The sequence below is a fragment of the Andrena cerasifolii genome, chromosome 8 (genome assembly GCF_050908995.1).
Source record: "Andrena cerasifolii isolate SP2316 chromosome 8, iyAndCera1_principal, whole genome shotgun sequence".
Taxonomy (NCBI): domain Eukaryota; kingdom Metazoa; phylum Arthropoda; class Insecta; order Hymenoptera; family Andrenidae; genus Andrena; species Andrena cerasifolii.
In genome coordinates, this window is record NC_135125.1 from 9,789,036 (window position 1) to 9,816,261 (window position 27,226).

At 40.8% G+C, this 27,226-nt stretch overlaps 10 protein-coding genes across 29 annotated transcripts in view; 5 read left to right on the forward strand and 5 right to left on the reverse strand.

Annotated features, from left to right (window-relative positions):
• Positions 1-3,204, reverse strand: part of Cip4 (formin-binding protein 1-like Cip4) — a 39,292-nt gene extending 36,088 nt beyond the window's left edge. For all 8 annotated transcript variants that reach the window (XM_076817625.1, XM_076817629.1, XM_076817627.1 and 5 more), the window contains exon 1: positions 2,944-3,204. In XM_076817625.1, coding sequence (XP_076673740.1) covers positions 2,944-3,189 — 246 coding nt within the window. In that variant the 5' untranslated portion in view covers positions 3,190-3,204. The remainder of the gene's footprint in view (positions 1-2,943) is intronic.
• A 9-nt stretch (positions 3,205-3,213) lies between these two features.
• Positions 3,214-4,293, forward strand: LOC143372433 (neuropathy target esterase sws-like). The gene is made up of 3 exons (XM_076818577.1): positions 3,214-3,576; positions 3,649-3,924; positions 3,991-4,293. The coding sequence occupies exons 1-3, from the start codon at positions 3,214-3,216 to the stop codon at positions 4,291-4,293; spliced, it is 942 nt and encodes a 313-aa protein (XP_076674692.1).
• An 819-nt stretch (positions 4,294-5,112) lies between these two features.
• On the forward strand, positions 5,113-6,613 carry LOC143371968 (neuropathy target esterase sws-like). The gene is made up of 4 exons (XM_076817709.1): positions 5,113-5,243; positions 5,331-5,651; positions 5,737-6,032; positions 6,187-6,613. Exons 1-4 carry the CDS (start codon positions 5,156-5,158, stop codon positions 6,286-6,288), a joined length of 807 nt encoding a protein of 268 aa, XP_076673824.1. The 5' UTR covers positions 5,113-5,155; the 3' UTR covers positions 6,289-6,613.
• Positions 6,083-9,234, reverse strand: Fpgs1 (Folylpolyglutamate synthase 1). Of its 4 annotated transcripts, none has more exons than XM_076817667.1 (4): positions 8,679-9,234; positions 8,334-8,611; positions 8,108-8,223; positions 6,083-8,031 (listed from the first exon to the last, which is right to left on the reverse strand). In XM_076817667.1, the coding sequence occupies exons 2-4, from the start codon at positions 8,379-8,381 to the stop codon at positions 6,666-6,668; spliced, it is 1,530 nt and encodes a 509-aa protein (XP_076673782.1). In that variant the 5' UTR covers positions 8,382-8,611; positions 8,679-9,234; the 3' UTR covers positions 6,083-6,665. The 4 variants fall into 4 exon arrangements, with proteins under 4 accessions (XP_076673782.1, XP_076673781.1, XP_076673779.1 ...); XM_076817666.1 differs by having other exon boundaries at positions 8,462-8,536; positions 8,635-9,233; XM_076817664.1 differs by having other exon boundaries at positions 8,462-8,611; positions 8,679-9,232.
• Positions 9,235-10,265: 1,031 nt separating this feature from the next.
• On the forward strand, positions 10,266-14,476 carry Uck (Uridine-cytidine kinase). 4 transcript variants are annotated; one of them, XM_076817704.1, is made up of 7 exons: positions 10,266-10,520; positions 10,917-10,986; positions 11,087-11,541; positions 11,733-11,989; positions 12,063-12,208; positions 12,281-12,427; positions 12,905-13,854. In XM_076817704.1, exons 3-7 carry the CDS (start codon positions 11,266-11,268, stop codon positions 13,036-13,038), a joined length of 960 nt encoding a protein of 319 aa, XP_076673819.1. In that variant the 5' UTR covers positions 10,266-10,520; positions 10,917-10,986; positions 11,087-11,265; the 3' UTR covers positions 13,039-13,854. The 4 variants fall into 4 exon arrangements, with proteins under 4 accessions (XP_076673819.1, XP_076673823.1, XP_076673821.1 ...); XM_076817708.1 differs by having other exon boundaries at positions 11,280-11,541; XM_076817706.1 differs by lacking the exon at positions 10,266-10,520 and having other exon boundaries at positions 10,693-10,986; positions 11,280-11,541.
• On the reverse strand, positions 14,291-15,372 carry Ubl (Ubiquitin-like protein 5). Of its 2 annotated transcripts, none has more exons than XM_076817735.1 (3): positions 15,232-15,372; positions 14,660-14,840; positions 14,291-14,571 (listed from the first exon to the last, which is right to left on the reverse strand). In XM_076817735.1, exons 2-3 carry the CDS (start codon positions 14,835-14,837, stop codon positions 14,528-14,530), a joined length of 222 nt encoding a protein of 73 aa, XP_076673850.1. In that variant the 5' UTR covers positions 14,838-14,840; positions 15,232-15,372; the 3' UTR covers positions 14,291-14,527. The 2 variants fall into 2 exon arrangements, with proteins under 2 accessions (XP_076673850.1, XP_076673851.1); XM_076817736.1 differs by lacking the exon at positions 15,232-15,372 and adding an exon at positions 14,915-15,047.
• Positions 15,373-15,635: 263 nt separating this feature from the next.
• LOC143371954 (nucleolar complex protein 4 homolog) lies at positions 15,636-17,843 on the forward strand. Its single transcript, XM_076817663.1, has 6 exons — positions 15,636-15,773; positions 15,870-15,972; positions 16,196-16,609; positions 16,696-16,743; positions 16,835-17,198; positions 17,275-17,843. Exons 1-6 carry the CDS (start codon positions 15,636-15,638, stop codon positions 17,774-17,776), a joined length of 1,569 nt encoding a protein of 522 aa, XP_076673778.1. The 3' UTR covers positions 17,777-17,843.
• A 424-nt stretch (positions 17,844-18,267) lies between these two features.
• Positions 18,268-22,413, reverse strand: Mps1 (dual specificity protein kinase monopolar spindle 1). Of its 2 annotated transcripts, none has more exons than XM_076817609.1 (6): positions 20,347-22,413; positions 19,558-20,274; positions 19,326-19,486; positions 19,054-19,265; positions 18,602-18,985; positions 18,268-18,444 (listed from the first exon to the last, which is right to left on the reverse strand). In XM_076817609.1, exons 1-6 carry the CDS (start codon positions 21,519-21,521, stop codon positions 18,418-18,420), a joined length of 2,676 nt encoding a protein of 891 aa, XP_076673724.1. In that variant the 5' UTR covers positions 21,522-22,413; the 3' UTR covers positions 18,268-18,417. The 2 variants fall into 2 exon arrangements, with proteins under 2 accessions (XP_076673724.1, XP_076673723.1); XM_076817608.1 differs by having other exon boundaries at positions 19,054-19,292.
• Positions 22,414-23,486: 1,073 nt separating this feature from the next.
• On the reverse strand, positions 23,487-25,398 carry Ckiibeta (casein kinase II subunit beta). Of its 4 annotated transcripts, none has more exons than XM_076817724.1 (5): positions 25,254-25,398; positions 24,679-24,754; positions 24,296-24,398; positions 23,846-24,227; positions 23,487-23,683 (listed from the first exon to the last, which is right to left on the reverse strand). In XM_076817724.1, exons 2-5 carry the CDS (start codon positions 24,748-24,750, stop codon positions 23,575-23,577), a joined length of 666 nt encoding a protein of 221 aa, XP_076673839.1. In that variant the 5' UTR covers positions 24,751-24,754; positions 25,254-25,398; the 3' UTR covers positions 23,487-23,574. The 4 variants fall into 4 exon arrangements, with proteins under 4 accessions (XP_076673839.1, XP_076673836.1, XP_076673835.1 ...); XM_076817721.1 differs by having other exon boundaries at positions 23,846-24,245; XM_076817720.1 differs by having other exon boundaries at positions 25,116-25,256.
• A 390-nt stretch (positions 25,399-25,788) lies between these two features.
• Positions 25,789-27,211, forward strand: LOC143371975 (protein SLC31A2). 2 transcript variants are annotated; one of them, XM_076817728.1, is made up of 4 exons: positions 25,789-26,233; positions 26,307-26,572; positions 26,658-26,884; positions 26,950-27,211. In XM_076817728.1, exons 2-4 carry the CDS (start codon positions 26,307-26,309, stop codon positions 27,051-27,053), a joined length of 597 nt encoding a protein of 198 aa, XP_076673843.1. In that variant the 5' UTR covers positions 25,789-26,233; the 3' UTR covers positions 27,054-27,211. The 2 variants fall into 2 exon arrangements, with proteins under 2 accessions (XP_076673843.1, XP_076673842.1); XM_076817727.1 differs by having other exon boundaries at positions 25,789-26,229.
• Positions 27,212-27,226: the final 15 nt, after the last annotated feature.

Consider the following 27,226-nt stretch of genomic DNA (forward strand, 5'->3'; position numbering starts at 1 on the left):
CATTTTTTTATACATCGAAACGAGCTCATTGTTTCCATTCATCTGCCCGGAATTCTCGTTACTTTTTACTTATGGCTCTGTGACGCGCCCCCCTCGTTTAAAATCCTGCTACGGGCTGATGGAAGAAATGAATACTCACTATGGAGGTTGTACTTCTCGTATTTTATACGCTTTTTTTTATTTTTGTATCTTTTTACTCGTGCATGCGTTAGAATGCAAGACCGAGCGTACGTGGAAACATGTTTTCGTCCAAGTGGATGCTAATGTCAAGGAGCGTCGTAACGTATTCTTTATGCCTGAACGGCTATTGTTGTTTCTAGGTGGTGGAACTGTTTAATAAATGCAACGAGAACATAGGATCGTACATCTTTTCGAGATGGATCGGCAGATTGATCGCAGAATACCAAACATCAAGGACCCTGTTTTTAATAGTGACATCAGCCCTGCTGATCATATTGATCGTGTCTATCATCATCCTTCGAAAATGGAAGAACAAGGAGTTCCTTCCAGAGGTAAAGGAATTCGTCGGAGTGGGCACCGGCAAGCCCAGGTTCAGGAAAAGGGACAAGGTGCTCTTTTATGGAAGAAAGATGTTGCGCAAGGTAAAATCCATCAGCGGGCAAGTACATTCGACTGGGCAAGGAAAAAAAAGGAGGGCTGTCATGCGATTCGCGCGAAGGCTATTGCAGCTGAAAAAAGAGACAGCACCCCAGCAACTAAAAGTACTGGAACCTCGTATTCAGCATTCTAGTTCTAGGCGCCCGCCGTATACTTATATCTCTTTCTTCTGTTCGAATAGGTCTTGGAACCACCTGCTGAATATCTAGAAGAAGATCTGGGCCCTGGGGACAGAGTACCACCGGATGCTTTGTACATGCTGCAAAGTATCAGAGTATTCGGTCACTTCGAGAAACCCGTATTCCTGAAACTGTGCAAGCACACGGAGATAATGTGCTTACCAGCAGGATGCGCTTTATTCAAGATCGGAGACCCGGACGCGAATTTATTTATCGTGCAGCAAGGCCTGGTTAATGTTTATATTACAGGGCCCGATGGTGCCCAGATATCATTGAAGCTAGTGAAAACGGGGGAGTCGGTGACTAGTCTTCTTAGCTTCACGGATGTACTTACTGGGCATACGAGTACCTATAAAACGGTGTCTGCTAGAACCGTGGAAGATTCTATAGTAGTGAAGTTACCGATGAGTGCATTCCAAGAGGTATAATCTAATTATTCAGCGCGACAGAAAAAGAGAAGACTAAATGTTAGAGTTTCTATTATAATGTTCCTAGGTATTTCAAGATCACCCCGATGCGTTTGTTCGAGTTATCCAGGTCATTATGGTCCGCCTGCAAAGAGTTACCTTCACTGCTTTACACCAATACCTTGGATTATCCGCGGAATTAGTGAATCAAGGAACACACAAAAAGAAGCAAAGCCCATTTTCTGGATCACCGGTCAGATCGAGGACTAAAGAAAATTTTAATGCTCCAAACACGGAAAATCAATTCAGCGCACCTGTAGCTACTTCGTCGGAACAGCACGATGCAAGTGAAGTATTTCAAAGGGATACTTCTACTTTAACTAGCCCTCAGTCTGTACCTATAGTCATAAATCGACGGTGAGTTAGAAGAAATAGCTTAATAGCGACGAATACGATTTTAATTTGTTTTGCGATAGGCCAATATCTAATCCCGATTGGAAAAATCAAAATTTAAGTCCGCAATCAGGTCAGGCTACAGTAGACATGGTGTCAGAGCCCGATTCCCATTGGTCGAATTCCTCGCCTCTGACATCGCAACATGGATCGCAGCCCGACGTTGTGCACACAGGAAATTCGCATCCAACTAAAAAACGGTCGACTACTATCGAACCAGTTCAACAGCCAGTAGACGAAGCACACTTCGTCCAAATAGCTACGGAAGCGTTCGTCAGGGAGCTCGGTTTAGAAGACGATGCGGTGCTCAAAGACGGCAAGGTTCAAATTAGAGAAGTACCAGCTGGAACTTATTTGATGAAGGAAGAATCTCATAAGGTCAAGATTCGTACAATATTACCTCGTACGTTACTCACGCAAGTTTTAAATTCGCGTGCACTAATATTTCTACCGCTGTTCCTTTCAGGACGTAGCTCTCGTCTACGTTGTGTCCGGTTCGTTAATAGTCAGCCAGCGCGTTTCGGAAGGCAGAGATGTGGGCCAGGAAGTTCACATGTTCAGCGCTCATCAGGGTGAAATTGTTGGAGGACTGGCAGTATTGACTGGAGAACCCTCTTTTTATACTATCAGAGCAAAGCACGCTAGTCGCATAGCGCTTCTTAGTAAATCGACATTCTTCGCTATTATGAGAGAGCAGCCGACTGTTGTATTACACGTAGCTAACTCGGTGGTTCGTAGGCTCAGCCCTTTCGTCAGACAGGTACTAATACTTCGTACAATTTCGTGCATCAGCGCATCAGTCGATACTAATTTTCCACTGTATTCCTTTGGAAAAGGTCGATTTTGCTCTCGACTGGCTGTTTCTCGAGAGCGGAAGGGCCGTGTACAGGCAAGGAGACGAATCGGATTCAACGTTCATCGTATTAAGCGGCCGACTTCGGTCGGTGATAACGTACACGAACGGGAAGAAGGAGCTCGTTGCGGAATACGGAAAAGGGGACTTGGTAGGCATCGTAGAAATGGTCACGCAAACTCCACGATCGACCACGGTGATGGCAGTCCGAGACTCGGAGTTAGCTAAACTTCCCGAAGGATTGTTTAATGTTATAAAGCTTCGGTACCCGATAGTAGTTACCAGGCTTATCAATTTACTGGGGCACCGTATACTCGGGACCTGGCAACAGGCGCACAAAAAGAATGGTAGTAGTGACACACAGTAAGTGCCTCGAGTATTATACTAGCTTTACTCGTATGATTGATTCTACGTTCTACGTGAGTGTACTTACGTTACGTCGCAGACGGGCCGCCGCGACAGTCGACACAAGACCAGCCCAAGTGAACTTCTCAACTGTTGCTATAGTCCCAGTATCCGACGACGTGCCATTAACTGCATTTACATTCGAATTATACCACTCATTATGCGCTATCGGCCCGTGTTTACGACTTACTTCGGACGTCGTTCGAAAAGTAAGTAATCGAAGTCCACTACTTTCATAATTTAATTGTACACTTACTATAGGTTCCCTTTCCATCCACAGATACTAGGTAGCACTATCATGGAGCCCGCGAACGAGTATCGGTTAACATCGTGGCTGGCGCAGCAAGAAGATCAGCACCGAATCTCGCTGTACCAGTGCGACTCGACGTACACGCTGTGGACCCAGCGATGCGTCCGACAAGCCGATTGTATTCTAATCGTGGGCTTGGGAGACAGGCCTCCTTCCATAGGTAGAACCGAGCGCGAAATCGAGCGGCTGGTAATGAGAACGCAAAAGGAATTGGTACTTCTGCACAAGGAGCAGAGCGGGCAACGGCCTACGAATACCGTGGAGTGGCTGAACATGAGATCTTGGATATCTAGTCATCACCATATTCAATGCCCTAAACGAATGTTCACGAGGAGATCTCAATATAGAATTGTAAGACACACGAGTTTTACATACATACGTTAATAGAGGCGCTCGAGTAATTCCGATGACATTGCTTTCCAGAACGAATTGTATTCCAAAGTACTCATGTCGGAACCAAATGTACATAGCGATTTCAGTAGACTGGCCCGTTGGTTAACCGGCACGTCCGTTGGTCTTGTGCTCGGGGGTGGCGGCGCCAGAGGCGCGGCCCACGTAGGAATGCTCAAAGCGATTATCGAAGCCGGCATACCCATAGATATGGTCGGCGGAGTTAGTATCGGGGCGTTAATGGGTGCGTTATGGTGCATGGAGAAAAATATTACGACAACAACGCAGAAAGCTCGCGAATGGTCCAAGGTAAATACCCTGGAATCAAAGATACCGCTCGTCTTCGGCTTCCACTTACATCTATGGTCCATGTAGAAAATGACGCAATGGTGGAGGCAAATACTGGACTTGACGTACCCAGTCACATCCATGTTCTCTGGGAAAGATTTTAACAAAACGATTCAAGCGACGTTCGGCGATACGTACATAGAGGATCTCTGGTTACCATACTTCACCATCACCACAGACATCACTGACTCTTGTATGCGTACCCACACGCACGGTCTGTATACAGAAACGAAGGAAAATTTAACATTTCTTAAAGCATCGACGGTTTCCAGTTTTGCATTGGCTGCGCGCGTTTGTGATACAAAATTGAAATCGTTCAGCTTTAACTAACTGGAAACTCTCTCGCTGTTTGGTGAAATCCGTAGAACACGTAGACACGCTTCTAATCCGAGAATTTTTATTTCTAAATTTGAACAAGCGTTATTGTAACACACTATGGTAGCAATAAGCTTGAACAGCGGGAGTGAGCTTTCTGGGTAATCATTGTTGACGTACTCTCCGTTCTGTATCGTTTTATTCATTGGCAAAGGTGAAAATTACATTTCCTTTTCATTCGAAGAGCAACTGTGCGAACGAAGATGACGAAGGGCCTATATGAAAGATTCTAGAAGTACCGAAGGACCCTGTCGAACATACATTAAAGAACTTACTTCATCGTGTTTAGGCTCGCTGTGGCGGTACATTCGGGCTTCGATGTCTTTGTCCGGTTATATGCCACCCATGTGTGACCCAGTTGATGGCCATCTCCTGCTCGACGGCGGGTACGTCAATAACCTTCCAGGTAATTTGAGCGTAACATTAGAAAAAAAAGCGCGTCAATTGCTGCCTCGCGCTATACAAGAGGCTATCGTTATTTATCTACATAGAATCTACTATTAACATATGTGCCGAGGAATATTTCAAATCGAGCGTGCCTACACTCTCGAGAGCTTTATGTTTTTTTGTTAATTTTATAAAATTACCTGGACATTGTCAACCACCTTATATCAACGAACGAACGAACGGAGCCCATTCCATTCGTTCCCGCTTTCATTGATATAAGCACAGAGACTTATTCATTGGAATTCGGCAAACGAATCACGTAAATCCGGAAATGATGTAAAAGCTCACTCCCGTTGATAAAAGATGCATTTGTCAAATTCTGAATAGCTAAGTCAACTCAGGTTTGCTATGGAGATACATTCGAGCCAGTATGACCATTGCGGGGGTTTTTCCTCCTATTTGCGACACTCTTGACGGGCATCTTTTGGTCGATGGGTGTTATGTTAATAACGTGCCAGGTACAATCAGTATAAATTTAATCATAGAGACAGCGTATCTATTCCGATCGGCTCTTAACATATACATCCATCACTCGTTTGTTTAAGCTGACGAAATGTTGAGGCAAGGGGCGCATCACATCCTGGCCATTGACGTCGGGTCGCAGGACGACACCGATCTAACGAACTACGGGGACTCTTTGTCCGGTTGGTGGCTGCTGTGGAAGCGATGGAACCCTTTCGCAACGCCCGTCAAAGTCCCAAATCTGCCGGACATACAATCAAGATTGGCGTACGTGAGTTGCGTACGGCAATTGGAAGAGGTGAAGAACTCTGACTACTGCGAATACATCAGACCACCTATAGATAAATACAAGACTCTTCAGTTCGCTAACTTTGACGAGATTAAAGATGTCGGCTATCATCACGGTAATTATTATCCAAGCGCGCGCGCGTATGAAAAGTAAGGCCCAAGCGCGTGTATGTAACGCGTCGTTTAATTCCACGCTTCCAGGGAAAACGTATTTCGAAGGGCAGTCGAAAGCCGGAGTTCTGCCGCAATTCAATGCTGATAGAGAAAGCGCGCGAGCGTTACGGGCAAAGCACCAGGCTTCGAATCAGCATTCCCTATCCTCCTACACTTTCACAGATTTGGCTCAAATGGTGTGTAAAGTCTCTAGGGGAAGCCGTTACGTAGATGTGGATATTGATTCTGACACAGATGAGCTCGAAGAATACGAGGCAGATCTAGAAGAAGATGCTCAAGAAGTAGGCTATGCCTCTGAACCCACTGCCGGTATTCTCGACCAGGTACTGATCTCTATTATACATACGCGTAGTGAACAGGGAAACAAGCGCTCTCCAATCAAATATATAGATTTATTGCTCCTTGCAATGGAAATCATTGGTACGTTTCATTTAATACATGTACAAATATATCGTATATATCTTGTGCGTGTTTCAGAGTCCAGACGAGAATCATCTACGTCGAAGAACTGGTGTGTCCTTAAGTCTATCCGACACGGAGGCAGAGTCAGAGCTGGACTACCGCCCGAAAATATTTTAAGCATTCTTTCCCCCCCCCCACACTGATTTTAGGATCACACATTCTCTGTCGTGCGGTACGCGAACGTACATAACACTCACTCTTCATGTGTACAAATTATTATAACTTTATGGATAACTTCATGCATAGTTTTACAAGAAAGAAATGTATTTATACTAAAGTACAAAAAAGTATTGTTAAGAAAAGGAAAAAAAAAATATTAATGAGCACTTTGCCGTTGTCGTTGATACAGCAATGCAATGTCCCATTAACTATATTATTGTGAATCGATACAGTTATTGTTACCACGATTACTAAATATATAATTCTACTGTTTATATACAAATATCTTCGTCATTTATATGTCATGAAATGCATAATACCTTCGAACGGGCGTATTAAAATTGCGTGGTCATGGTTAAATTTGGGTCTACGATGGCGAGGATCGCACCTACCAAATGCAACGACCCTGTAACGAGAATTTGATATTTCTCGTTATTGTTATACTGCATTTCTGCCTCGGAATCTTCTTTCACCTTTTGTAGTACTTCGAAAACACTATCTGCAAATATCGCACCCGATCCCCATTCGTCGCAGTTCTTTTTACACTTAAGCCTTTGTTCCTCCATCAAACGACAATTCGTTGCGTCGTCTACATCTTCAATCCCCGCAAAATTTGGTACAAAATATGCTTTATAAAAGCGCAAAGACTTTAAAGGCATTAATAGCTTGGCTGAATTTCTAGTCCCAGAAGTATTAAAGATTAGAATCTTCTTCCCATTGCGTTTACCGCTTTCGTCGATGAACCAAGAAATGCAGCATTCCATGCTTTCGATTGTATGCGCACCGTCCAGGAACAAATCAGCAACAGTACTTCTCAGAATTTGCATTCTGCCTGACCACTTACAAGACGATAAACCCACTGCAATCTTATCCATGGACACAATCTCTACCGATTGTGTTTGCTCTATAGGCGAATTTATTTCAATGTTTTCGTTATACTTATCGCAGAGCCTAGTGATATATGCGGTATTGTGTGTAACAGTTGAACATTTATTAGCTTCAGAGAATAGCCACGCAGTGGCCAGTTGAATAGCCAAAGATGCATTTTGTTCCTGAACGTTACTTCTTGCCTTCAGAATCGGGGAAAGATTTACCCACGTATACTCTGCGAGAGGAGGAACGATAAGTAATGTACAACCTACTTCCACTGCCCTTTTCTTTAACACACCGAGAGCCTGAGGTTGCTGCGCAACAGTGAATGCAACAGCTTGCGGCTTAAAAATTCCTGATTTCTGATAAGCTATATCCTCAAGAGTGTTTCCCAATAAGCTAGTGTGATCTAACGCTAAACTTGTTATACCCGTGCAGACGGGGTTTCTTACGATATTTGTACAATCCTTCAGCCCCCCGATTCCAACTTCGATTATAGCAACGTCGACCTTCGTGTCTAAAAATATGTTGAACATTAAGATTGTTAAAAATTTAAAGTATGTAGGCATATCAAATTCGTCCTCCTTTGCATCGTCCAGCTTCTTATACACCTCCCAAAAATATTTACTAAAGCACAATTGACTTATCGGCTCTCCATTTATTCTTATGCGTTCCTTCACGGTAACCAAGTGCGGAGAGCTGTAAAATCCTGTAGTAAAACCGTGTTCGCGTAAAATAGCTTCTGTGTACGCGCAAGTGGAACCCTTCCCCTTAGTACCAGCTACATGTATAATGGACAAAGTGTCCAACTTTTCGAGCGTAATACCAGATCTGTAAGAATCATGTTAACGAGATTTCTTTAAAGTGCGTACTGATGTTTCAGCAGGGTATGCAGAAGGTTCGTTACCTAAGCAAATACTTTTCCGTTTCATGTAGCTTACAAGAATCGTCCCAGTTACTTTGGCTTGCTAACTTTAAATACTTGGCATTACTTTGTAAACTATTCAATGCTTTCATAGCAGCCTGCAAATATAATATATCCTATATAAACAGTGCGTTCTATTACTTCTTACTACGTTGTTTTCCCTTCAATCATTTTATTACACACGAAGCAGACAACCATCCAATTGTACCTTGTACGAAGTACTATGATAAAAATTATGATTAAGCATGTGTTCCATGGTTGTTTAAGTTACTAAGAATATCTAGAAATTCACAATAACTTTAAATAACTATACAGATGAACTTCGTGCAACGTTACCTCGTAACTTGCTAGTGTGCAAGCGGAACGTTTGATTAGCCTAGTCTGCATTATTTTTCCCCATACAGTAAGCATCTATAATCATTTATATTATGTAACCATTTAGAAGGTGATAAGAGGAGGAACATCAGAGAGTAGTACATATAAAAGCTGTAATCACAAGAACAAGTTACCAAATGTAAATAAGCACAAGGCACAAGAACCAGTCACTGCTTACTTGCTGAATGCTAAACTCCAGATGCAAAACGCAATTTTACATCCAGTAGCATTTAATTGACTCTTGAAGGACACGCGTAATTATTCTACTACGTAGATTGTAGAATATGTATCGATTTTAAAAGAACAGAATCCGACCACGTGCAATTCAACCGGTTAGGGCACTTTTCCGACGAAAAGAGACCCCAGTTTGAATTTTCACGCAGCACATTCGATCGACCGATCCTTTTTCGCAAATATTGTGATTCGATTTGTAATGGTTATTCGACGACAATGTTATTAACTTATTAATTACTTTCGAAACGGTATTGAAAGTTGACACTTGTTGCGACCGTGTCTAAAAACACTAACGCCGAATCATTTATAAATAGAACAATGCTAAATGTTATACGCAAAGGTAGCCTAAAGGTTTACACTTAGGACTCGACATTGAAAGTTGATAAATTAATTGTAAAATAAGAGAAATCTGTAATTACTTAGTGCTAGCACAGGTCGCTGAAAAGGAGGTTACGTACAAAAATATACCATTTGTTTATTTATTTATTTAATTATGATCTGCGGTTAGGGGCCGTCGGTGGAGGCTCCGTAAATTATTATGTAAACACTTTTAACGATACTGTTGTTTACTTATTGCTTCGAAAAGGCTTTCGAAAATGTATTCACGTTTATTCATGGCTTACGGATTTATGTCAACTACGAGCATACTTATATCTATATTTGAAAGTATATAATATCCTGCTAACACACATTACTTCCATAGAACAGATATTTATTTATTTATCTATCTAAGAAGCATTTTAAAGATCACTTTGTAGCGCGTGGTGTGGGGAACTGTGGGACTATTAAGCCTCGTTCACATTAGTCAAGTTTACTGCTTCAAGTCGCTTCGTGACTTTAAGTTCACACTTGTACGTACGTTCACACTATTCAAGTTGTATTATTTCAAGGCAAGAAAAGTTAGAACACTCTCCACTTCGCTTGAAACTTGAAAGGATATTTCAAGTGAAGTGAATAACAGGTTCGTTTACTGATTTCAAGCGACTTGAAACCATTAAACTTGACTAATTTGAACGAGGCTTTACTGACAATTAAATAAGCAAGTAAAGTGTTGCGCTCTCCGCTGGTGTGAATCTGTGTGTTATGTGAAGTTAGCTATACGACATAGGGATGTCAAGTTTTGATGTGAAAGCGTAATTCAAAATCCTTTGTAGTGAAAAGATTTATTATAAGCATGTGGGTTCGAAGCGAGCAGCACATCTGGAAGGTTTTAAGCGAGATCGAAACGGAGGACGAGGAAAAGTTTATTGCCAGGACTCATAAACACGTAGAGCGCGTTGTGCTTCTCGAAGGTTTTTCCTTGCCAGTTTTTCGAACGTGCTCGTACAATATTAGTAACTGATACCTGAACTCAAAAGGGGTACGAGAGCCTGAGAGGAGAATTTCTACTCCTAAAAGTGAGAATATACGGAGCAAGGTTATCTGCATTACCGGCGTTTGAATTCAAAGGATAATCGGAAAGAACGCGACCGCTCATAAGAAACGTTCGAAAGTGTACAATACTTTGTCATTACGCGAAATATATATTTGGAGATTGCCGGGGATCTACGTCTGCGAACTTAACTCCAAAGGTGCAAAAATTATCGTGAGAAACTAGCGATGAAACTGAATAATGCGAATATTATGGTAATGACGACAGAGAGGATTACTGTATCCAGTAACTGTTAATAATTAATCAATCGTACACGAAATATGCAGAATGAAGGTTGCCACAGGATTGTGTTGTTAGTCGCAATTCGGAAAATACATCGATTATTTGCGGAGGATCGATAATTCTATGAAAAACGTGATTACGCATTGGAGACGACGCAAATTGCGCAAGCAATTCTTGGACACCAACCTTACACACACAGTGAAAGAGCCATCCAAAGTGAACCGTGTAAATTCGCCTGTAAGGCGCTCTCCTATATAACTTTGATTGTGGCTCTTTCCCTGTGTGACTAAGGTTGATGTCCGAGAATTGCTTGGACTCTGTTGCACTCCGTGTACTTGTTTTAACGCGAAACCACGCGAATCTGAACGCAAAAAGTGATCGTCATCAGTTAAAAAGTTAAGTCTCACTACTGTGTGGTAAAAATAGAAAATGAACTGTTTGTATTCGAACTCCTAGACGCCACTAGAAACTTTTAGATATAACTGTCCCGCTACATATTAATCTTCGCGTTAAAAACGATTACTTTAGGCATATCATATGTATTATTCTTGGAACAAGTCCATATGAACCACTCGCAAGAAGCAACAGCATAAACAAGGTAAGTACTATATACACATACGATTATTATACCACGTTTGTGATATCACTCCTTCTCTTATCACTTTCAAAACTTTCATTTTTTTCCGACCTTCTAATAGCAATTCGAGTTAAGCTTCTCCTTGCACAAATACAGCTAGATTTCTTCTCCATCATTACGTGCAATTACGTGGCTCGTACCGTTCGTCTAGTAAGAGAAATAATGGAAACAGACAACATGAACACCCTCTATAAGTAATTGAAACTACCGGTAACGCGCGCGCGCGCGCGATCGCATTTAATGATTTGCATCAGGTTGTGTGGTTGCATATCCATCGGCAGCCTTAGCGGTAGGTTGATCAGTGTCACGCGCTTAACTGCTCCTTCAGCATCATCTTCGAAGCAAATTCGTTGTCCAAATACGGAACTTACAAGCGAACTTTCCACGATGGCAGATATGTCAATGAATATCGTCACACCGCGGAAGATGTCTTTCGGTATCACTGGGAAACTGAACGGCTTAGAAAGTAAAACACCTTTTCTAATCGGAGTTTCGGGCGGCACGGCTAGTGGCAAAGTGAGTAACACTTCGATACACCTTCTTAATACGGCTCGATCAATTTTACATGTTATTCTACGAACCAACGCAATTCTCGTACCGCTTAACCTCGATGAAAGAGAACCGTGTAATCCGAAAGCTGCGCGGTTCTTCGATCTATTAATCGATCGCGGGATTCACAATTATTAGCATTCTCCTCGTGATTTTAGTCTACCGTATGCAAACGTATAATGGAGAAACTGGGGCAAGTAGATATGGATCACATGAAACGACAAGTAGTTTGTATCTCGCAAGATAGTTTTTATCGAGACCTAACGCCAGCCGAGAAGCTGAAAGCTGAAAAGGGTCAATTCAATTTCGATCATCCCGACGCTTTCGATAATGATTTGATACTCCAGACGTTACAGGACATATTGGCTGGCGTGAAGTGCGAAATACCAGCTTACGATTACAGGACAAACAGCTTGTATGTACCTTTGCCATTACAAATTACAAGCCACGTGTTACGATGCGATGCTAATCGTACCTTTGGGTTTCAGAGTAAAAGATCAGATTACGACGATCTACCCAGCTGACGTAGTTCTGTTCGAAGGGATCTTAGTGTTCTATTTCCCCAAAATACGAGATCTGTTTCATATGAAACTCTTTGTGGATACTGATTCAGATATCAGACTAGCCAGAAGAGGTAACAACACGGCTTTACTGACTCCTTAATACACCTCTATATGTTGGAATTTATTCTGAATTATTCTCACAGTACCAAGGGATATAAACGAAAGGGGGAGAGACTTGGATTATGTATTAAACCAGTATATGAATTTTGTGAAACCCGCCTTTGAGGAGTTCTGTCTTCCTACAAAGAAATTTGCGGATGTCATTATACCAAGGGGCGCAGATAATATAGGTATATCGTAGCATTGCCACAATATATATGAATTGTACGCAAGGCTACAATTTTACATACAGTATTACATTTTGGACTTTTTTACCACTTTTTTTTTTGCATTAAACGTATAACAAGCATTAACTTTTTTATTATAAATTTGCATTATGTCATAACCTGGATTCATTTTCATCCAGCCCTGCACCTAATTTATGAGACACAAAGAGTTAATCGTGATTTTAATTCCACTCGTACGGACGTAAATGCTTAAGATTCATCGCTCGTTACAGAAGCATGTCGATTAACATAATTTAGGTGCAGACCTGAAATAGTAAGGCAGCTTAAATCTTTATTCTCTATATTTGTACGTGTCTATATAGCTATTCATGGGTGCTGCCTGGTATGTAAAGGCTGCCGAAACAAGCTGTCTTTTAAGTTAGTGCGAGAATTAAGGTCATATATGAAAACGTACATGGTTTGGTTGTTGTATGCTTGCAGTGGCAATAGACCTTATAGTGCACCACATCTGGGACATTTTGCGTTTGAAAAAGGCTGAAAACTCATCCGGGCAGCATCCATGCATCTACCAACATAGGCGTACCTCGACATCATCCAACACGCTCAGCAGATGATTTAAGCATGATATGCTCACTTATAAGCACCACGTTCTGATATATATATCATACATTTGTGTGTAATCAAGTTTGCAGTAACCTTGGACCTTATTCTGTTTTTCTTTCCAAATACTTAACACGTCTTTTCTATACTTACAAAACTGTATTTATATTACATTTATACTAAGCAACGGAGAGCATTGCTTTTAAATATGTGTGCATCCACTGGGGCCCTCGCGCGGGGGTTAAATTGAATTTACACTGTTCCTAAAATGTGGACGTACTGCATGATTTTACAAAGTACCTTTTCAAATATTGTAATCCCGATCTTGTATGATCACATGAATTTACACATACGACTAATATATATTAGAGAGAAAGAGAGATTTAAGTATTATTTACATGTAAGAACCTTTGTAAGTATGTGTGTATGTACAATTCCGCATGTTATTGAACATTTTAGATTTTTTATACCGTGTTATTTTATAGCAACTTCTCGATGCTTTGCGCATCCATATGAACACACACCGAAATTTTATATAAAATGATTTAAGTGAGCATAATCCTTCAACATGTGATATATTTGATTTAAAGCAGTGCGTTATTCAGATACTGCCATGTTCAAAGACATTGAATTGCGTCATCCAATGTGGTGCTAATCTCTTTATTCAGTTCTCTAGTCTCGCATGCTCAAATCAATTTAACCCGACTGAGAATTATGTTGTTATTATACAGGACAACTATAGTTTCTATCGTGTAATTTGATATACCATTTTGTTTAGATTGTAAAATGTAATAATAAAGAAATTCAATTCCCTGTCGTTGGACGAGCAATCTTCGATCGTTTATTTATACTTTATATTTTGTTGCAGTGGCGATAGATTTGATAGTGCAACACATAAGAGACTTCTTAAGCAACAGAGGTAGAATCGCGCTGGAACCTGAAAGTTCAGTAAACAGGACAGAGAAATTGTTCAAGAGGCCACATTAATCTTGCGGCGGATCTAAAGCTGGCTAGAGAATAAGTTAAATGATCATGTTTTCTTTTTTGTTACTTTCAATACTCGCGTATTTTTTTAATGTAGTACACCTACGTTGAATTAGTGATAAATTTACAGTAATATAACTAAGTTTCAAAGAACGTAGATTAAATGTTTTGCCGAGCAATTTGAAAACATTGGTTACAAAGTATTAATGTGAAATCTCACATTTTGCAGTGCAAAAAAGGCTATATTTGTAAAAAAAAACTTGTAGCGATGTTTAGATGTTAGGTAACAGTTACGAGCAGGAAAGTTTACGCGGCGTAAACATCAGCAACGGTATGGAATCGGATTATTTGTACCGTTGCTGTGCATGTTTGTTTATTGTATAGCTATTATATACATTGTACATTTAACTATTATTGTAAGATATAAAATCCTGAAACGCTTAAATATAAAAGTTACTGTTACTGTTATTATTGTGTTCGTATTTAACGTTAATTTATTCAGCAGTAAACATTAATTACTTATTGATAATAGAGTTCTAAATTCATGCCATCATGAATTTCATCTAAATTGCTACGTTAAGGAAGAAGCGTTGAGAATTATCCAGAATTGTACGTGCAACATGGGAAATATATTTAATGTAAAAAGGATACAGTCTTGTAGCTTTATATGATCCTTAAAAATTGTGTACCATTTCTTCAAAACAATCTTCTCCCAATGCGTTCCTGTTTGGGCGGCTATCAATTTCTTTAAATCACCTATAGTGTCGTCCGGATTGCATTTGACCCTAACTTTTTTACCGAGACGGTCATTGCACGTAATTTCTAGCATTTTCTATCTCGCCCAGGTGCGAATAAAAAATCATCACTTAGAATAATGTTATTCTTAAACATTAATAAGAAATCTACACAGTGATCATATATTAACAGCGAACTAAATTAAAGCGAAACAAGTTTCCAGCTTCGCTGTTACTTTTATGCGATATTAAAGACGATAGACTTGAACTAACAAAACTAATTCAAATTCGATTATACCCTCCGCGTCTCAATGCCAATATCCTAGCAAAGCAATCTATCACGCTTAGAGGTTAGGGTGCGTCGAGCAGTAAATACCGCGAACAATAACCTACAATTCTACGAATTATGCTTCGAATTACACGTTACATGCTAATTTATACGAAATCCTTCGCGTGTGAATATAATAATACTACGCAACGTTTACTTACAGCGTGTTCTTATATTAAACCCTCCAACAAGTGAACCTTACTCGCTTCGCGGCCTTGTAGACGAAACGTGCACGTTGCTTTTTCACTCGTCTCGTAAGGGAGCTTGAAATTTGTATATGCGACGTGTGCTTGCATGCATCGATGATAAGTCTTGCAGAGCTCGAGATGTTAACCGAACGAGCAGAATGATATGAATAATAGTACCGACGATGCAGCTCGTCTACTCGTTCCGCCGCGAACAACAGCAGATGGACGCGGTCCTCCCGTTTTTTTCTTTCAAGATATCCCGAACTTAGGGGGTGCACGGTCCTTTGAAGACGGAAATAAAAATACGAAGGAGAATACGATCACGGTGCCTTTTGATATCTAAGCTTCTGCCATTACCAAATTCTCCGTGCACGACGATGGCGGACGCAGCAGATCTTCCCGGCGCTTCCTCCAGCCAGAAGATGTCGTCGAAACTATTAAGGCAAAGGGCACAGGAATTTCTAGCATCGAGGAAACATGCGAATAATTTAGTGGACATAATCGCTCAGTGGGATGTAAGTGCGATTTCAGAGATCAATTTCAAACACACGGGATACGCGAGCCTCCCGAGGTTATGTCGTTTACTAAAATTCTTGATCACCCTCTATAAGGAATCTACCTCGTCCTGCCTGCTCACGATAGAGACGATATTCGTGGAGATCTTGAGAAGAGGAGACATGTATCTCGAGCGCACGATAACGCTGACGATATCAGGTACGCCTAACTATTCGAACATATCCCAGTTGTTTGACAACATGTACATGTTCCTACGAGCTTCCTACTGATGATCGTGGTACGTGTATCCCTGCACGTTTATATTTTGTGAGAACCATCTGCTTGGGCACAAAGCTTAAACGTGATTATAATGAATGTAGAGTTTTGGTTTTGTAAAGATATGGGGACACGGAACAGTTTTTCCATAAGATTTCTGAAACAGAGCCAAGTCCCGAAGCGAGATACGTCAATTGGTTGAGGAACTGTTACGAGGAGACATGGGAGAAGATACTTCTATCTATAGAAAAGTGTCGGCCCAACGTTCAGCTACAGGCTCTGACTACCGCTTTAAAGCTCATGGCGGAGGAGGGCAAAAATCCGTTGGAACCGACCGGTAATTTGGGATACTACTTTCCGCTACATCGGTTGAAACCCATCCTGATGAGCTTGCTATCGCCGGAAAAAGACAATGCCGCTTTAATATCTAGATTTCAAGAGGTCATAGAGTACCCTGATGCTCTTTATTATACCTGGAAATGTCTTCCCTCTCTCACCCCGAAGAGGCAGCCGCACGAAGTATACATAAAAAATTTACTCGAACTTGTACACAAATTACCACTGCCAAAGGAATCCGAAGGTACGAATCGAGGGAGCTCGAATATTGTAAATTCTGATACAGTCTCTGCTGGGTTTTATATACAATGCGTTTAATTTGTGTTTTAGAGAACGATATATCTGAAAATAAAAATTTATTATGCGGTCCACAGCAAGGTGAGGAAACATTTTCTATTTCGTGATTATGCTCGTACCAGCAGTTGTAACTCCTCGAGCATTTCATATCTTGTTTTTTTTTCTTCTTCAGATACTAAGAGCTTTGTGTGGGACCAAGCGGGGGCCAGGCGCGCGTTGAATAAAGTCTGGGCTTGTGTCATGCACTGGGAATTGACTCCGCAGTTACATAAACAGTTATTAGTAGTGCTTTTAGAACGAGTAATGCCACATTTAGAGAAGCCTGTCCTACTAACAGATTTCCTGATGGATTCCTTGGACGCCGATGGGCCTATTGGTTTACTCGCGTTGCAAGGCGTGTTTCTACTAGTTACTAAACACAACCTGGAATATCCCAATATCTTCGCCAAACTTTATTCCATGTTCGAGCCGGAAATTTTTCACACGAAGTACAAAGCCCGTTTGTTTTACTTGTCCGATCTTTTCCTCAGTTCGACGTAAGTATTCGGCGATACCTTGCGGCACCTATCGATAAATAGCCAGATGACCCAGTTTGTTTCTATCTCTTTTCAGACACTTACCAGAAGCGCTAGTCGCTGCCTTCGCGAAGCGATTGGCGCGTTTAACTCTGGTCGCGCCGCCCGAAGATATTCTTATTATTTTACTATTCGTCGGGAACCTTCTGCTCAGGCATCCTGGCTTGAAACGTCTGATCGATCATCCGCAAGGGGAGATTTCCTCGGAAGAGAATAACGGTGCTGGAGATCCATTCCTGATGGAGGAGCGGGACCCGTTGTTGAGCAACGCTCTTCTCAGCAGTCTGTGGGAGATCAAAGCTCTGCAGTGGCACATCGTGCCAAGTATCGCCAGTGCCGCGCGGTTCATTCGCGAGCCTCTCCCCTCCGTCGAGTACGACATGGCATCCGCCTTGGAGCGCACCGGCGGCCACTTATTCGATCGTGAATTAAAGAACAAGGTGAAAGACATCATGCTGACGTTCGAGAGACCGAACTCCATGGCTTTACCAAAAGGTGAAAGACTATTTCAATATTGGCAGCTAACGACAATGCACTGACTGGCGATATTGAAGTTATGCATTACGTGTGCATATTGTGCAATATGCATCGCTACGAGATTGAAAACAGTACTTTGGATGAACAAGAGAACGCGAAGGGAATGATGAACCTTCCGCGCTTCTTCTTTTTTATACGTTAAAAGAATGTGGTACGAAGAATATTGCATACTTTTATATTATTTAAAAATCTAAAACTAATTGTAAAGGAATTGATTCGGAATACATTGTTTCACGAGCAACATGTAGATATGTATTTTTAGATTCTCAATCACGCTGTTATCTAGCACAATAGCCATTCGTGAGTGCGTACCAGTTCTGTTAAATGAAGTCATTTGTATGCGTGAATGTGTGATAATAAAAAATGAAAGATATTTTAATTTAATAGACCGCCAGTGTTTCATTCGTAAACGCAATGTCTGTTCAAGATATTTGCAATATCTTTAGCGAGCATCCCGCAGGTAAGCATAAGTGGATTTTGTAATTAAATCGTATCACGATACAATTTTATATTTTAAAACCAATAATCAAATAATTAAATCGTTTACTATAGTACATTTGAATAAGCACCCTATGTATTATTGCCAGTTGTTATGTATAAACTACCTATGTACATAATTAGAAGTACTTAATTTCTCATAGTATTATGTATACCGTCTGTTCTCCAAAACCTGGAACATTAAAATAACATTGATCATCATTTCTAAAGAACACGAAACAACAAAGAATAAACTGTAAAATTAAACAAGAAAAGAAATTATTTTGTTTATAATACAAGTGTATTGTGTAAAGAAGATATAAAAAGTTTAATAAGTTATAATCCCGAACCTCTATTAATTGTCGCCACTCGTCCTCGTTCAATGCGTGCTTTATCTTCACCAAAATGTTTGCCGGAATTTCGGGGGTCGATGTTGATATGTACTCTTGTTTAGCCGGCACGTATTGTATCTGCAAAAGCTCGGCCACCGTGGGCCGTGCCTTTGGATTGTGCTGAAGGCATTTACGCATCACATCGATTAAAACTGGCGGCGACGGAATAGCTTTGTCGCCCTCTGCCGATGGCAAAGTTGCAGGGAAATGAATGTTCGGTTTCGGATTAGTTATCGCGTGCACCTTGGCCCATTGCGAACGGACATGATGAAATGGTGTATGACCATACACTAAACTGTACAAAATACATCCTAACGACCACACGTCCGACTTAAAACTAATCTGTGGAAAAACATATTTGTATATTTTTATACAGACTTGTACAGATTTATAACATCCATCTCTCGTACCTTATATTTAACATTTTGCGTAGGAGAATCTGAATTTCCGCCAATGTCCATCAGCGCTTCCGGACTGATATAATTTAATGTTCCGATTGGACAGTTTTTCACAACAGACGTCATGTCTGCGTTCATACTAGAAGCAATTCCAAAATCTATGAGCTTTAATCTTCCTCGTACTAATAGAAAATTGGCTGGCTTTAAGTCTGAATGAATCACTCCTGAAAATATACGAACATAACGCGAAACTGTAAGAAATGTTCATATATTAAAATGCTTACCATGATCGTGTATGTGTTTAACGGCTGTTAACATCTCCGTCCAATAATAAAGAATCATTGTGAGAGGAATCTGTTTCTCTTGCGAGATCGTTTTTAGAAGGCGACTGAGATCGGTATCTCCCATTTCCATTACCACGTAGACCATGGGAAACTTAATCTCGCTACGGTAGAAAACTTGAATGTAACTGTCAGTGCACGTGGAATGTATATTTACAAAATAATAATCCCTTACTAGTCGAACATCTTAACGACGCATGGTGCTTGCAGTTTACGTAGCATCGAAATTTCTTCTAAGCAACCTTGTGCCGAGTCCTTGTCCATACAATTAAGATTAACACACTTAATGGCACGCAACTCGGGGGAAGATACGTCCTGCACTCTCAAAACCTCCCCGCTCATACCTTGACCGAGCTTACCCAAGATCAAATACTCTTTTCCTTTTACAAAAATACTTTTACTCTGTTTCGATTTCAGGATGTTAGATGGCATAGAAAACTGCACGTTCGACCCACTTTCTACGGTTCTGTTCGGCTCTTGCTGCTGGCTTTGACTACTAACTACTGGATACTGACTTTGAGATTCATTTTGTACTGATTTCAAGGGTTCCTTATTACGGTTATTAGAATGGGTAACGTGCGTGCTGTTTGATATTATCTTTTCTACTACCGCCTGCTTGTCCTCCACATTTGTATATTTATTTTCCTTCAATTGCTCATTAACGTCCGACTCCAACTGCGCGACATTTTCCGACGTTTTAAATATTTGCTTGGCCATGCTCGTCTCGATATTTAATTTTTCACTGGATAACTTATTTTGGGGCTTAGGCGTGACTGTGTTTACTTTAGACACTTGAGAGCCTTGTAACAAACGCCTGTTCGCAATACTATTCTGTGCAAAACTTCCCGTATCCGCTAAAGGCTGCCTCGCTTTACCCTCCGTATTCAAATACCTGCAATAAAAATATTCGTTTAAGAGACTCGTCGTAGCAGATACTCCCACCCATGATATTTTTATTACGTACCTCGGAGTCTCGTGCCTTATCATGCCCGATGTAAAATAAACGGAATTAGGAGTTTGCATAAAATTCAAATTAGCACTCTTATTTTGAAGTGGCGTTTGCTTTACATTATTCTGAGACCAGTGGTTCGACACCGTAGACGGAGTTATTAATCCATGATTCTTAGACATATCAGGCAATTTGCTTTGTGGCGTCTGAACAATATTTCTACGAGAAAAACAAGGATCTGGACGCAAAGAACCAGCTGGTGCGTGTTTTAAGGGAGTCTGCAACGCTAACTGGTCTACAGAATTTAATAATGCTTCGACATCAGATGTCAATGATTTATTAGTAGAAGAGATATTTTTGTTCTGCCCTTTTTCTTCATTTGTTATTAATCTCTCTTCTAGCATCTCTACTTTCACGTTTCCATTCTGTAAATTACAACTCGCGACAGATTTAAACTCACTGTTAATCGATTTTCTACACGGCTTCTGTTGATCCATGGACTGAAAATCATTTTTATGTGCTTGCTCTTCATTCGATTGTCTTTTAACATCTACATGGGTGGCATGACTATTTGTCTCCTCGCTTTGAGGAACATGTTCTCGTGGATGAGTATTTTCGATGCTTAATTCCACATGACTTAATTCAGATTTATCTTCATGAAATTTCGAAGTCTGCGGCACAGTGACTTCGCACTTAGCACCAATATCAACGTCAAAGTTAATGGACCAAGATGTTTTACGATTGTTCAGTTTGGAGTCCTTGACTTTCTTATCGTAAATATCCACGTTACACTTATTGTGTATAGAAAGATGCACTTCGGGAACCATGCTATTCGTCTCGCATTCTTTGATATTGTCCACCAAAGGAGATTCTCTGGGGTTCGAAGAAACATTTACCTGTGAAGCTTCACAAGTTACACTTGAATCGTAATTACATGTCTCACCGAGCAAAGGCACCGACGTATCGAGGCCACTCTCGATGCTATCATCTTGGGGCAGTGGCTGAAGCTCATCGGAGTCTGACTCCGTATCAGAGTCCTGTGCTTTATCCTCGCTCTCATCGTCGTCGCTTTCATAATAGTGTAACAACTCCTTCACGCGTATTGGTTGGAATTTTGGCCTCGAGTTTGTGCGACTCTGATAACCCATGCCATCCGAAGCAGGCCTGGCATTTGTTGACAGATCCGACATTCCCGACTAATACACTTCGAACGATTCACGCTGATCAGTAAAGCAAAGTGTAATTCGACACGCATATGATACACAGTGAATCAGTAGGTTGAATCACTTTCTCTTTCGCGAAAGCTATCGAAAACTCTCGAGAACTGCTTAGCCCTTGTTGATCAGAAAGCATCGTCGTACATATAATTGTGAAAATCACTTCAACTTTCGCACTAAACTGATAACTGTAACAGGTATCGGTAGAGACATAATGTGCTGATTATCAGATACCGCGAGAAACGTTCACATTTTACAACGAAACATTGGTAAACAGAAGGTTGACTTTTGCGATGCCGGACTGTTTGATTTTGTATGTTTGTATCGTACCGGTTTTTCGATTACGTCACTAGATTCGAATTCTACAACCGCGCGTTGATTGGCTCCCTAATGCAGTGCTGCACCGCGCAAGTTCGCCGCGCTAGGGATATTTCGCGGAGCCGCATTGCCGCGTATTTTAATGCGCTTATGAATGTCCAATCCATGTTAAACACTTAAATAACGTAATTTATTAAAATAAATATAAAAATATTTTTATTGTTACACCACGATGTAAAAATAAAAATAGAAAATAATAGCCTTAATATTTTACATAGCACGTTACGTTCTGTTGTTACATATATTCGACATCTACTAAATAATAGAGATGACGACTGCTTTTAACGTAAAATACAACTTATTTATTAACACAAACTTTTCCGGAGATTGTATACACTTAGACTTTACAGTTACGTTTTACTTTACAGAAATTGTAAAAATTAGATATTTCGAAGGTACTTTTTAATGTTTTTCAGTGTCAGATTTTTTTTAAAAACTCTAATGCGCGCATCTACTTAGTATAGTGTCAAGATATATAGAAAAGCACGATAATGGAAATATTTATATCGAAAAAGCTGGACCTGTTTAAAATTTGTTTCAGAATTGAATACACAATGCAATAGGAAATATTGTCATTCTTTAATTTCTTTTATGCAAATATTACTTTTAAATAAATTAGAGTTTAAATACAATACTTGTTAAAAAAGAACTAATAAGTTTAATGATACACAACTTATCCGATTTAATACAAACAACAATTTTGAACATTTATAATAACCGTAATACAAAAAGAATTGTATTAATGACTTCTATTTTTCTATATTAAAATATGTACTGTTCACGTTAAATACATGTCATATTCAGAAAGTGTATGGAATTTTCTTTCTGCTTGCTAAATGTTCCGCGTAACGTTTCCAACAGCTGCGATAGAAAAGAAGATTTTACAGAATAGTATGTAGTCTTTGCTTTCACACTTACTTCGTATCTCGTTTATCCGAGCTTTATTAAGATAAATCATGTATAAATAAATTGCTTCTTTTTTTTCTTTTTTAGTTCACGCTCGTATCCCTTTTTCCGTCGTTAAATTAAAAGGGCATTCAAGAAATGATGAATTTATGTATCGTTTTCTCTGTTTGAAAAATGAATTCGGGATCCGGTGCTACCTGCCCCCTCCCACCCCCCCTGCCCCCTATCTCACGGTCAATCCTCGCCTGTGACTTCCCTCGCGCGTAGGAACTACAAGGCAGCAATCACGGAGATGCAAAAATTCGTCTAACGGATATATTCTATTCATGATTCTCATCTGCTCCCTTACACCCTAATAATTATCCTAAGTATGCATTTCATCTGTTGCTTTAATGGACAAGACTTGATGTAACGATACAAATATGATTTTCAACACGAAAGGAGAAATTGTTACTAAAATTGAAATAAAAACGAGCATGGCGCTTAACGAGCATTAAAAATTTGATATATCACTCTTTAATCTTTTCGGCATACTATAAATACCGTGGAAAAGTCCGAAAAGCATAGAGTGTCGCGGCTTAATCTCGCAATCGGTCGATGGTAAAGAAAACGATTAGCATTTTAGCGCCTTGCTAAGATGTATAAAGAGCGATATAAAAAATAATATTTTATTTAATCCTTAGGGACGAAATTAGGAATTATGATTAATGAAAAAAATGTTCTAGACTATATTATAATGCTCTTAACGTTTCCCATTATTGTAATTAAGAGACCGCAGTGGTGTTTTAAATGTTGACGCAGACTGTTGTTGAATCTGATATGCTAAAGGGTGAATTTTAAAGCCGTATAACCTGAAAAAGAATATTAAGCTTGTCTCTTTAACATGATTTGGAATATGGAAATCCTGCTCTTACATTACGATTCAATAGAAATATTTGATGAGTATCTTGTAAAGGGATTTCCGACTCTTGTCGCAAGAGAGGAAAGCTTTACGATACTTGTCGCATCCTTACCTAGGTACAAATTGGTTCGCTGGACGTTTTGGTCGATACTCTGGATGAACCATAAAAAGCATATGTGGAAATCCTGTACCAAAATACGCTCCGTCGGTATGATGATGCCGTGAGCTCTTGGGCGTGTAAACGTCCATACATTTAGGGCAGTAACTTTTCACCATTGCCTCCCCAGGAACATCACTAAGACCTAATGGCAACATCGGCTGCGACTCACAATATACACGTGGACAATGACCGAAGTCGCCGGCTTGATATTTCTCAATCATTTGAGCAATGCCACGATTGGTAAGGATATAACGGGCGTGGATCAATCCGTAAAGCAACTCCGCCGCCTGCTCTATCAACTCTGATTGATTCGGGTGGCCGTCTAAATCGTCATCTGCGGTACGGAACGGGACTTTGAAAATAATTTTGATATTTACTGTCATTGAGCCAACAAATATTTACCAGGTTCGAGATCGAGAATCATATCTAACGCTTGTCTGTAATGCGGCACTTGCTCGTTCAGTCCGGTCAAATTAAACTTATCTTGGATATAATCTTCATCGACCTGCAAGAACGTTACATTCGCCCCTTATAAATAACGTGAGGGTTTAGCGATCACCGCGTTTAACGCTAAATCGTGCCACGTTAGATTCATGCAGAAATCGCGGCTCCCGTTTCGCGGAACCGCAGCACGTTGGGCTCGGTAATGGGATTACGGGGCACCCGTGGAAATATCAACAACATAAAAATCTTTAACCTCGAAAGATATGCGATGGCCATCGGCGGATGCGAAACGTGCAAATACTGATAGCGTTTAGGCGTCATAACACAACAAGCATACTCGCCTCGCAAAAAAATTCATTGCCCCTGAGGTTGCAAAACCACGAAATCCAGGATACCTCCTCGGAGCTGCTCATTTTCCTGTGAATAAAGAATCAACCGCTAGAAATACTTCTCCTTCCTCGAGACGTTCGCCGCGTATCACCGCGTATAAAGGCGCAGGGGTGCGCGCGTGTAAAATGCGTAAAGTTGCGTGCGCGAAAAAGTTCTCGATATATCTCTAGGTATATTATACCCACACTTATACACACGTCGGTGCACGGTGCACGCCTGGCAATTGGTTAGAAAGGCGCCAACGAGAAACTAGATACACGCGGCAGGGCAGAAAGAGGGGCTGCGGGGTGCGGGGAGGCTGAGAGCGAGGGGGGGAAGAACAAATGGAGTTTTCACTTTACTAGGCAAAGATGCTCAACGTTACGGCCTGTCCGGCAGATTCACCTACGTTTTCGTGGTCATTGCTGCTTCGTCAACTGATTTTCAAGCACGATGTACAGTCCGACACGGCCAGGAAGCACATTACTCGTGAAAAAGCCTCGCAGGACGAACGAAAACCCAAAAATAAACAGCCCTTACGGCTTACCTTTTGGTGCTTTGATTAGCCACGCTTGCTCGTCCCAACGATGTAGATAGCGCTGTCGTTGCTTCACCGTATCCGCCACCTTCCGGCTCTTTTTCACCCAAATCAACCCGAATCGCCCTGCCTTTATCCGACCAGTCCCCCAATTCGACCGGGCCCTTTTTCCACACGCTCCTGATTAAATTTCACAATCAGCTGGATACCCGTCGACGCGATAGGTTATTTTTGCTAAATTATCGGCGGAATGTTTACAAGCACACGCTTGTCCGCTCCGCTGACCAATGAAAACGATCGGTGCGTGTCCGACACGGCGTTCCGGCCACCAATTTTTCTACATCGGACTCGCGTGTTTCGTTGGGAATTACAGAAATATGCCGTGTCGCCTCAGTTTAGCGTTCTCATCATTTCGACCAGCACCTCGTTCTTCGCGACGGGAAAGAATTTAAAGCTATCTAAAACATGAATATCGCACTCGCGTCGCGTCACTCCGCTTCCTAGCAACTTGAAACAACGCCGACGCTCAAGCAGCTGCTGCAATTAGCAGGAATAGCGGGTCTTTTTCCGAGAATGCAATTGCACTTTCTACGTTCAATTGGAGTGGGGTCACCGCCGTGTGGTATCGCGTTAACATTTCATGAAACAGCATTATGCGTTTCGCTCGCGTGTATTTCACTTGGGAACGCGGTGTCAGATTTTACTTGACGCTATTGTTCCGATTAATGAGCCCGCGAAGCGTAATGATTAACTGTAGCAGTCTGAGGCATCCACGAACGGTGGATGCTTGTACAATTTGAAATGTGAGCTTAGCCTGCTGTCAATGGGCCATAAATAATGTACAGTTGAGTCATTAAGAAAGAAGTGGGTAAAGCTAGGTGGAGTGCAGAATGTAGAACACAGAATTGTACACACACATTCCTTATCAGTCGATTTAATTATCTGAAACTTCACTGTATGTTGCAAAAGATTCACGTTGATTACAGTACGTATAACCTCAGTGGCCTGTTTCTCTTTTTCCAATTCTTATTGCAATTAACTGTTAAAACTGTCTGCTGTTAGATGCATATGTGGTTTTGGTTCGGAAACAATTTAGGTAGTTTCCTATTCCCAGGGTACAATGTTACTACAGTCTCGAGCTTTCTCTGCACCTGCTTAGGCCTGACAGCACTGGCAATATTATACGAAGGTATGAAAATCTTGCAGATTAAGATACAACACAGTGCTACGATTCTCGTACAAAGACAGACTGCTCAAACATCAGAGAACTCCTCTTTGTTATCTAAAATATCCTCCAGGTCTATCGGAGCTCGATCTTCCCTACGCTGGTACATAACTACTTTCAAGTTCTTTAAATAAAATAAGCGAATCGATCTTGCTGTTATAAACTGATCTTATCTATATTTTCGCCAGTATTCGTTGGTCTACATGGAGCATTCAAGCATTTCATTGGTTTATACACACGTTTGTTGGCTACCTTCTAATGTTGGCTGTAATGACGTACAATGTCTATATTAACATTGCTCTTGTGTTGGGAGGATGTATCGGATATTGGGTATTCGGCCCTAAGCTCGTAGAACTCAAACTGGCAAGATTTCACGAGAAACAGAGATTATTACAGTGCGATAAAGAATGTGCAGGTAATATTTTCAATACCATTAAACACGCCTTTTGGAACTTTCATAGTATTTGTGGGAAATTGTAGATAACGTAGTGAATCACCAAAGACCGGGAACAAATGTCTCTATTATCGCAGAGCAATTAGTAACGGAAGCCACCGTCGAAGTTCACACGCCGAGAAGCGATTGAATCCAAAGCCAACACACAAATCTCTAGTATAATGAATAGTGATTTATTGCTCATTGATATATATGATATATTTTATTTTGTATACACGTATTGTATATAATTAAGGCAGTTGTTTGATACGTAAAGAGGAACCTGATAAACAAAAGTTATAATATTTATATTATTCTAGCTGC

Bases quoted from the DNA above. Each gene is read 5' to 3' on its own strand.
- LOC143371975 (XM_076817728.1), top strand. From the start codon at position 26,307: ATGCATATGTGGTTTTGGTTCGGAAACAATTTAGGTAGTTTCCTATTC. The intron at 26,573-26,657 runs GTACATAACTAC...TATTTTCGCCAG, and splicing joins GCTCGATCTTCCCTACGCTG to TATTCGTTGGTCTACATGGA. The intron at 26,885-26,949 runs GTAATATTTTCA...GGGAAATTGTAG, and splicing joins GTGCGATAAAGAATGTGCAG to ATAACGTAGTGAATCACCAA.
- Mps1 (XM_076817608.1), bottom strand. From the start codon at position 21,521: ATGTCGGATCTGTCAACAAATGCCAGGCCTGCTTCGGATGGCATGGGT. The intron at 19,487-19,557 runs GTAAGGGATTAT...TTTCTACCGTAG, and splicing joins GTCGTTAAGATGTTCGACTA to CGAGATTAAGTTTCCCATGG. The intron at 18,445-18,601 runs GTTCGGGATTAT...TTAATGTTCCAG, and splicing joins AGTGGCGACAATTAATAGAG to GTTTTGGAGAACAGACGGTA.
- Ckiibeta (XM_076817719.1), bottom strand. The intron at 24,399-24,678 runs GCGAGTATGCTT...ACGTTCTTGCAG, and splicing joins GCAATGAATTTTTTTGCGAG to GTCGATGAAGATTATATCCA. The intron at 23,684-23,845 runs GTAAGGATGCGA...ATTCTTTTTCAG, and splicing joins GCGAACCAATTTGTACCTAG to GTTATACGGCTTTAAAATTC.
- LOC143371968 (XM_076817709.1), top strand. From the start codon at position 5,156: ATGACCATTGCGGGGGTTTTTCCTCCTATTTGCGACACTCTTGACGGG. The intron at 5,244-5,330 runs GTACAATCAGTA...CGTTTGTTTAAG, and splicing joins TTATGTTAATAACGTGCCAG to CTGACGAAATGTTGAGGCAA. The intron at 5,652-5,736 runs GTAATTATTATC...CCACGCTTCCAG, and splicing joins AGATGTCGGCTATCATCACG to GGAAAACGTATTTCGAAGGG.
- LOC143371954 (XM_076817663.1), top strand. From the start codon at position 15,636: ATGGCGGACGCAGCAGATCTTCCCGGCGCTTCCTCCAGCCAGAAGATG. The intron at 15,774-15,869 runs GTAAGTGCGATT...ACCCTCTATAAG, and splicing joins ACATAATCGCTCAGTGGGAT to GAATCTACCTCGTCCTGCCT. The intron at 16,610-16,695 runs GTACGAATCGAG...TTTGTGTTTTAG, and splicing joins ACTGCCAAAGGAATCCGAAG to AGAACGATATATCTGAAAAT.
- LOC143372433 (XM_076818577.1), top strand. From the start codon at position 3,214: ATGGAGCCCGCGAACGAGTATCGGTTAACATCGTGGCTGGCGCAGCAA. The intron at 3,577-3,648 runs GTAAGACACACG...ATTGCTTTCCAG, and splicing joins GGAGATCTCAATATAGAATT to AACGAATTGTATTCCAAAGT. The intron at 3,925-3,990 runs GTAAATACCCTG...TGGTCCATGTAG, and splicing joins AAGCTCGCGAATGGTCCAAG to AAAATGACGCAATGGTGGAG.
- Fpgs1 (XM_076817666.1), bottom strand. From the start codon at position 8,536: ATGCTTACTGTATGGGGAAAAATAATGCAGACTAGGCTAATCAAACGT. The intron at 8,224-8,461 runs GTAACGTTGCAC...TTATATTTGCAG, and splicing joins GCACACTAGCAAGTTACGAG to GCTGCTATGAAAGCATTGAA. The intron at 8,032-8,107 runs GTAACGAACCTT...TGATTCTTACAG, and splicing joins ACGGAAAAGTATTTGCTTAG to ATCTGGTATTACGCTCGAAA.
- Ubl (XM_076817735.1), bottom strand. From the start codon at position 14,837: ATGCTAGAAATTACGTGCAATGACCGTCTCGGTAAAAAAGTTAGGGTC. The intron at 14,572-14,659 runs GTATCCTTTTTA...GTAGCAATTTAG, and splicing joins TCATATAAAGCTACAAGACT to ATGAAATTCATGATGGCATG.
- Uck (XM_076817704.1), top strand. From the start codon at position 11,266: ATGATTTGCATCAGGTTGTGTGGTTGCATATCCATCGGCAGCCTTAGC. The intron at 11,542-11,732 runs GTGAGTAACACT...TCGTGATTTTAG, and splicing joins GCGGCACGGCTAGTGGCAAA to TCTACCGTATGCAAACGTAT. The intron at 11,990-12,062 runs GTATGTACCTTT...TTTGGGTTTCAG, and splicing joins GATTACAGGACAAACAGCTT to AGTAAAAGATCAGATTACGA.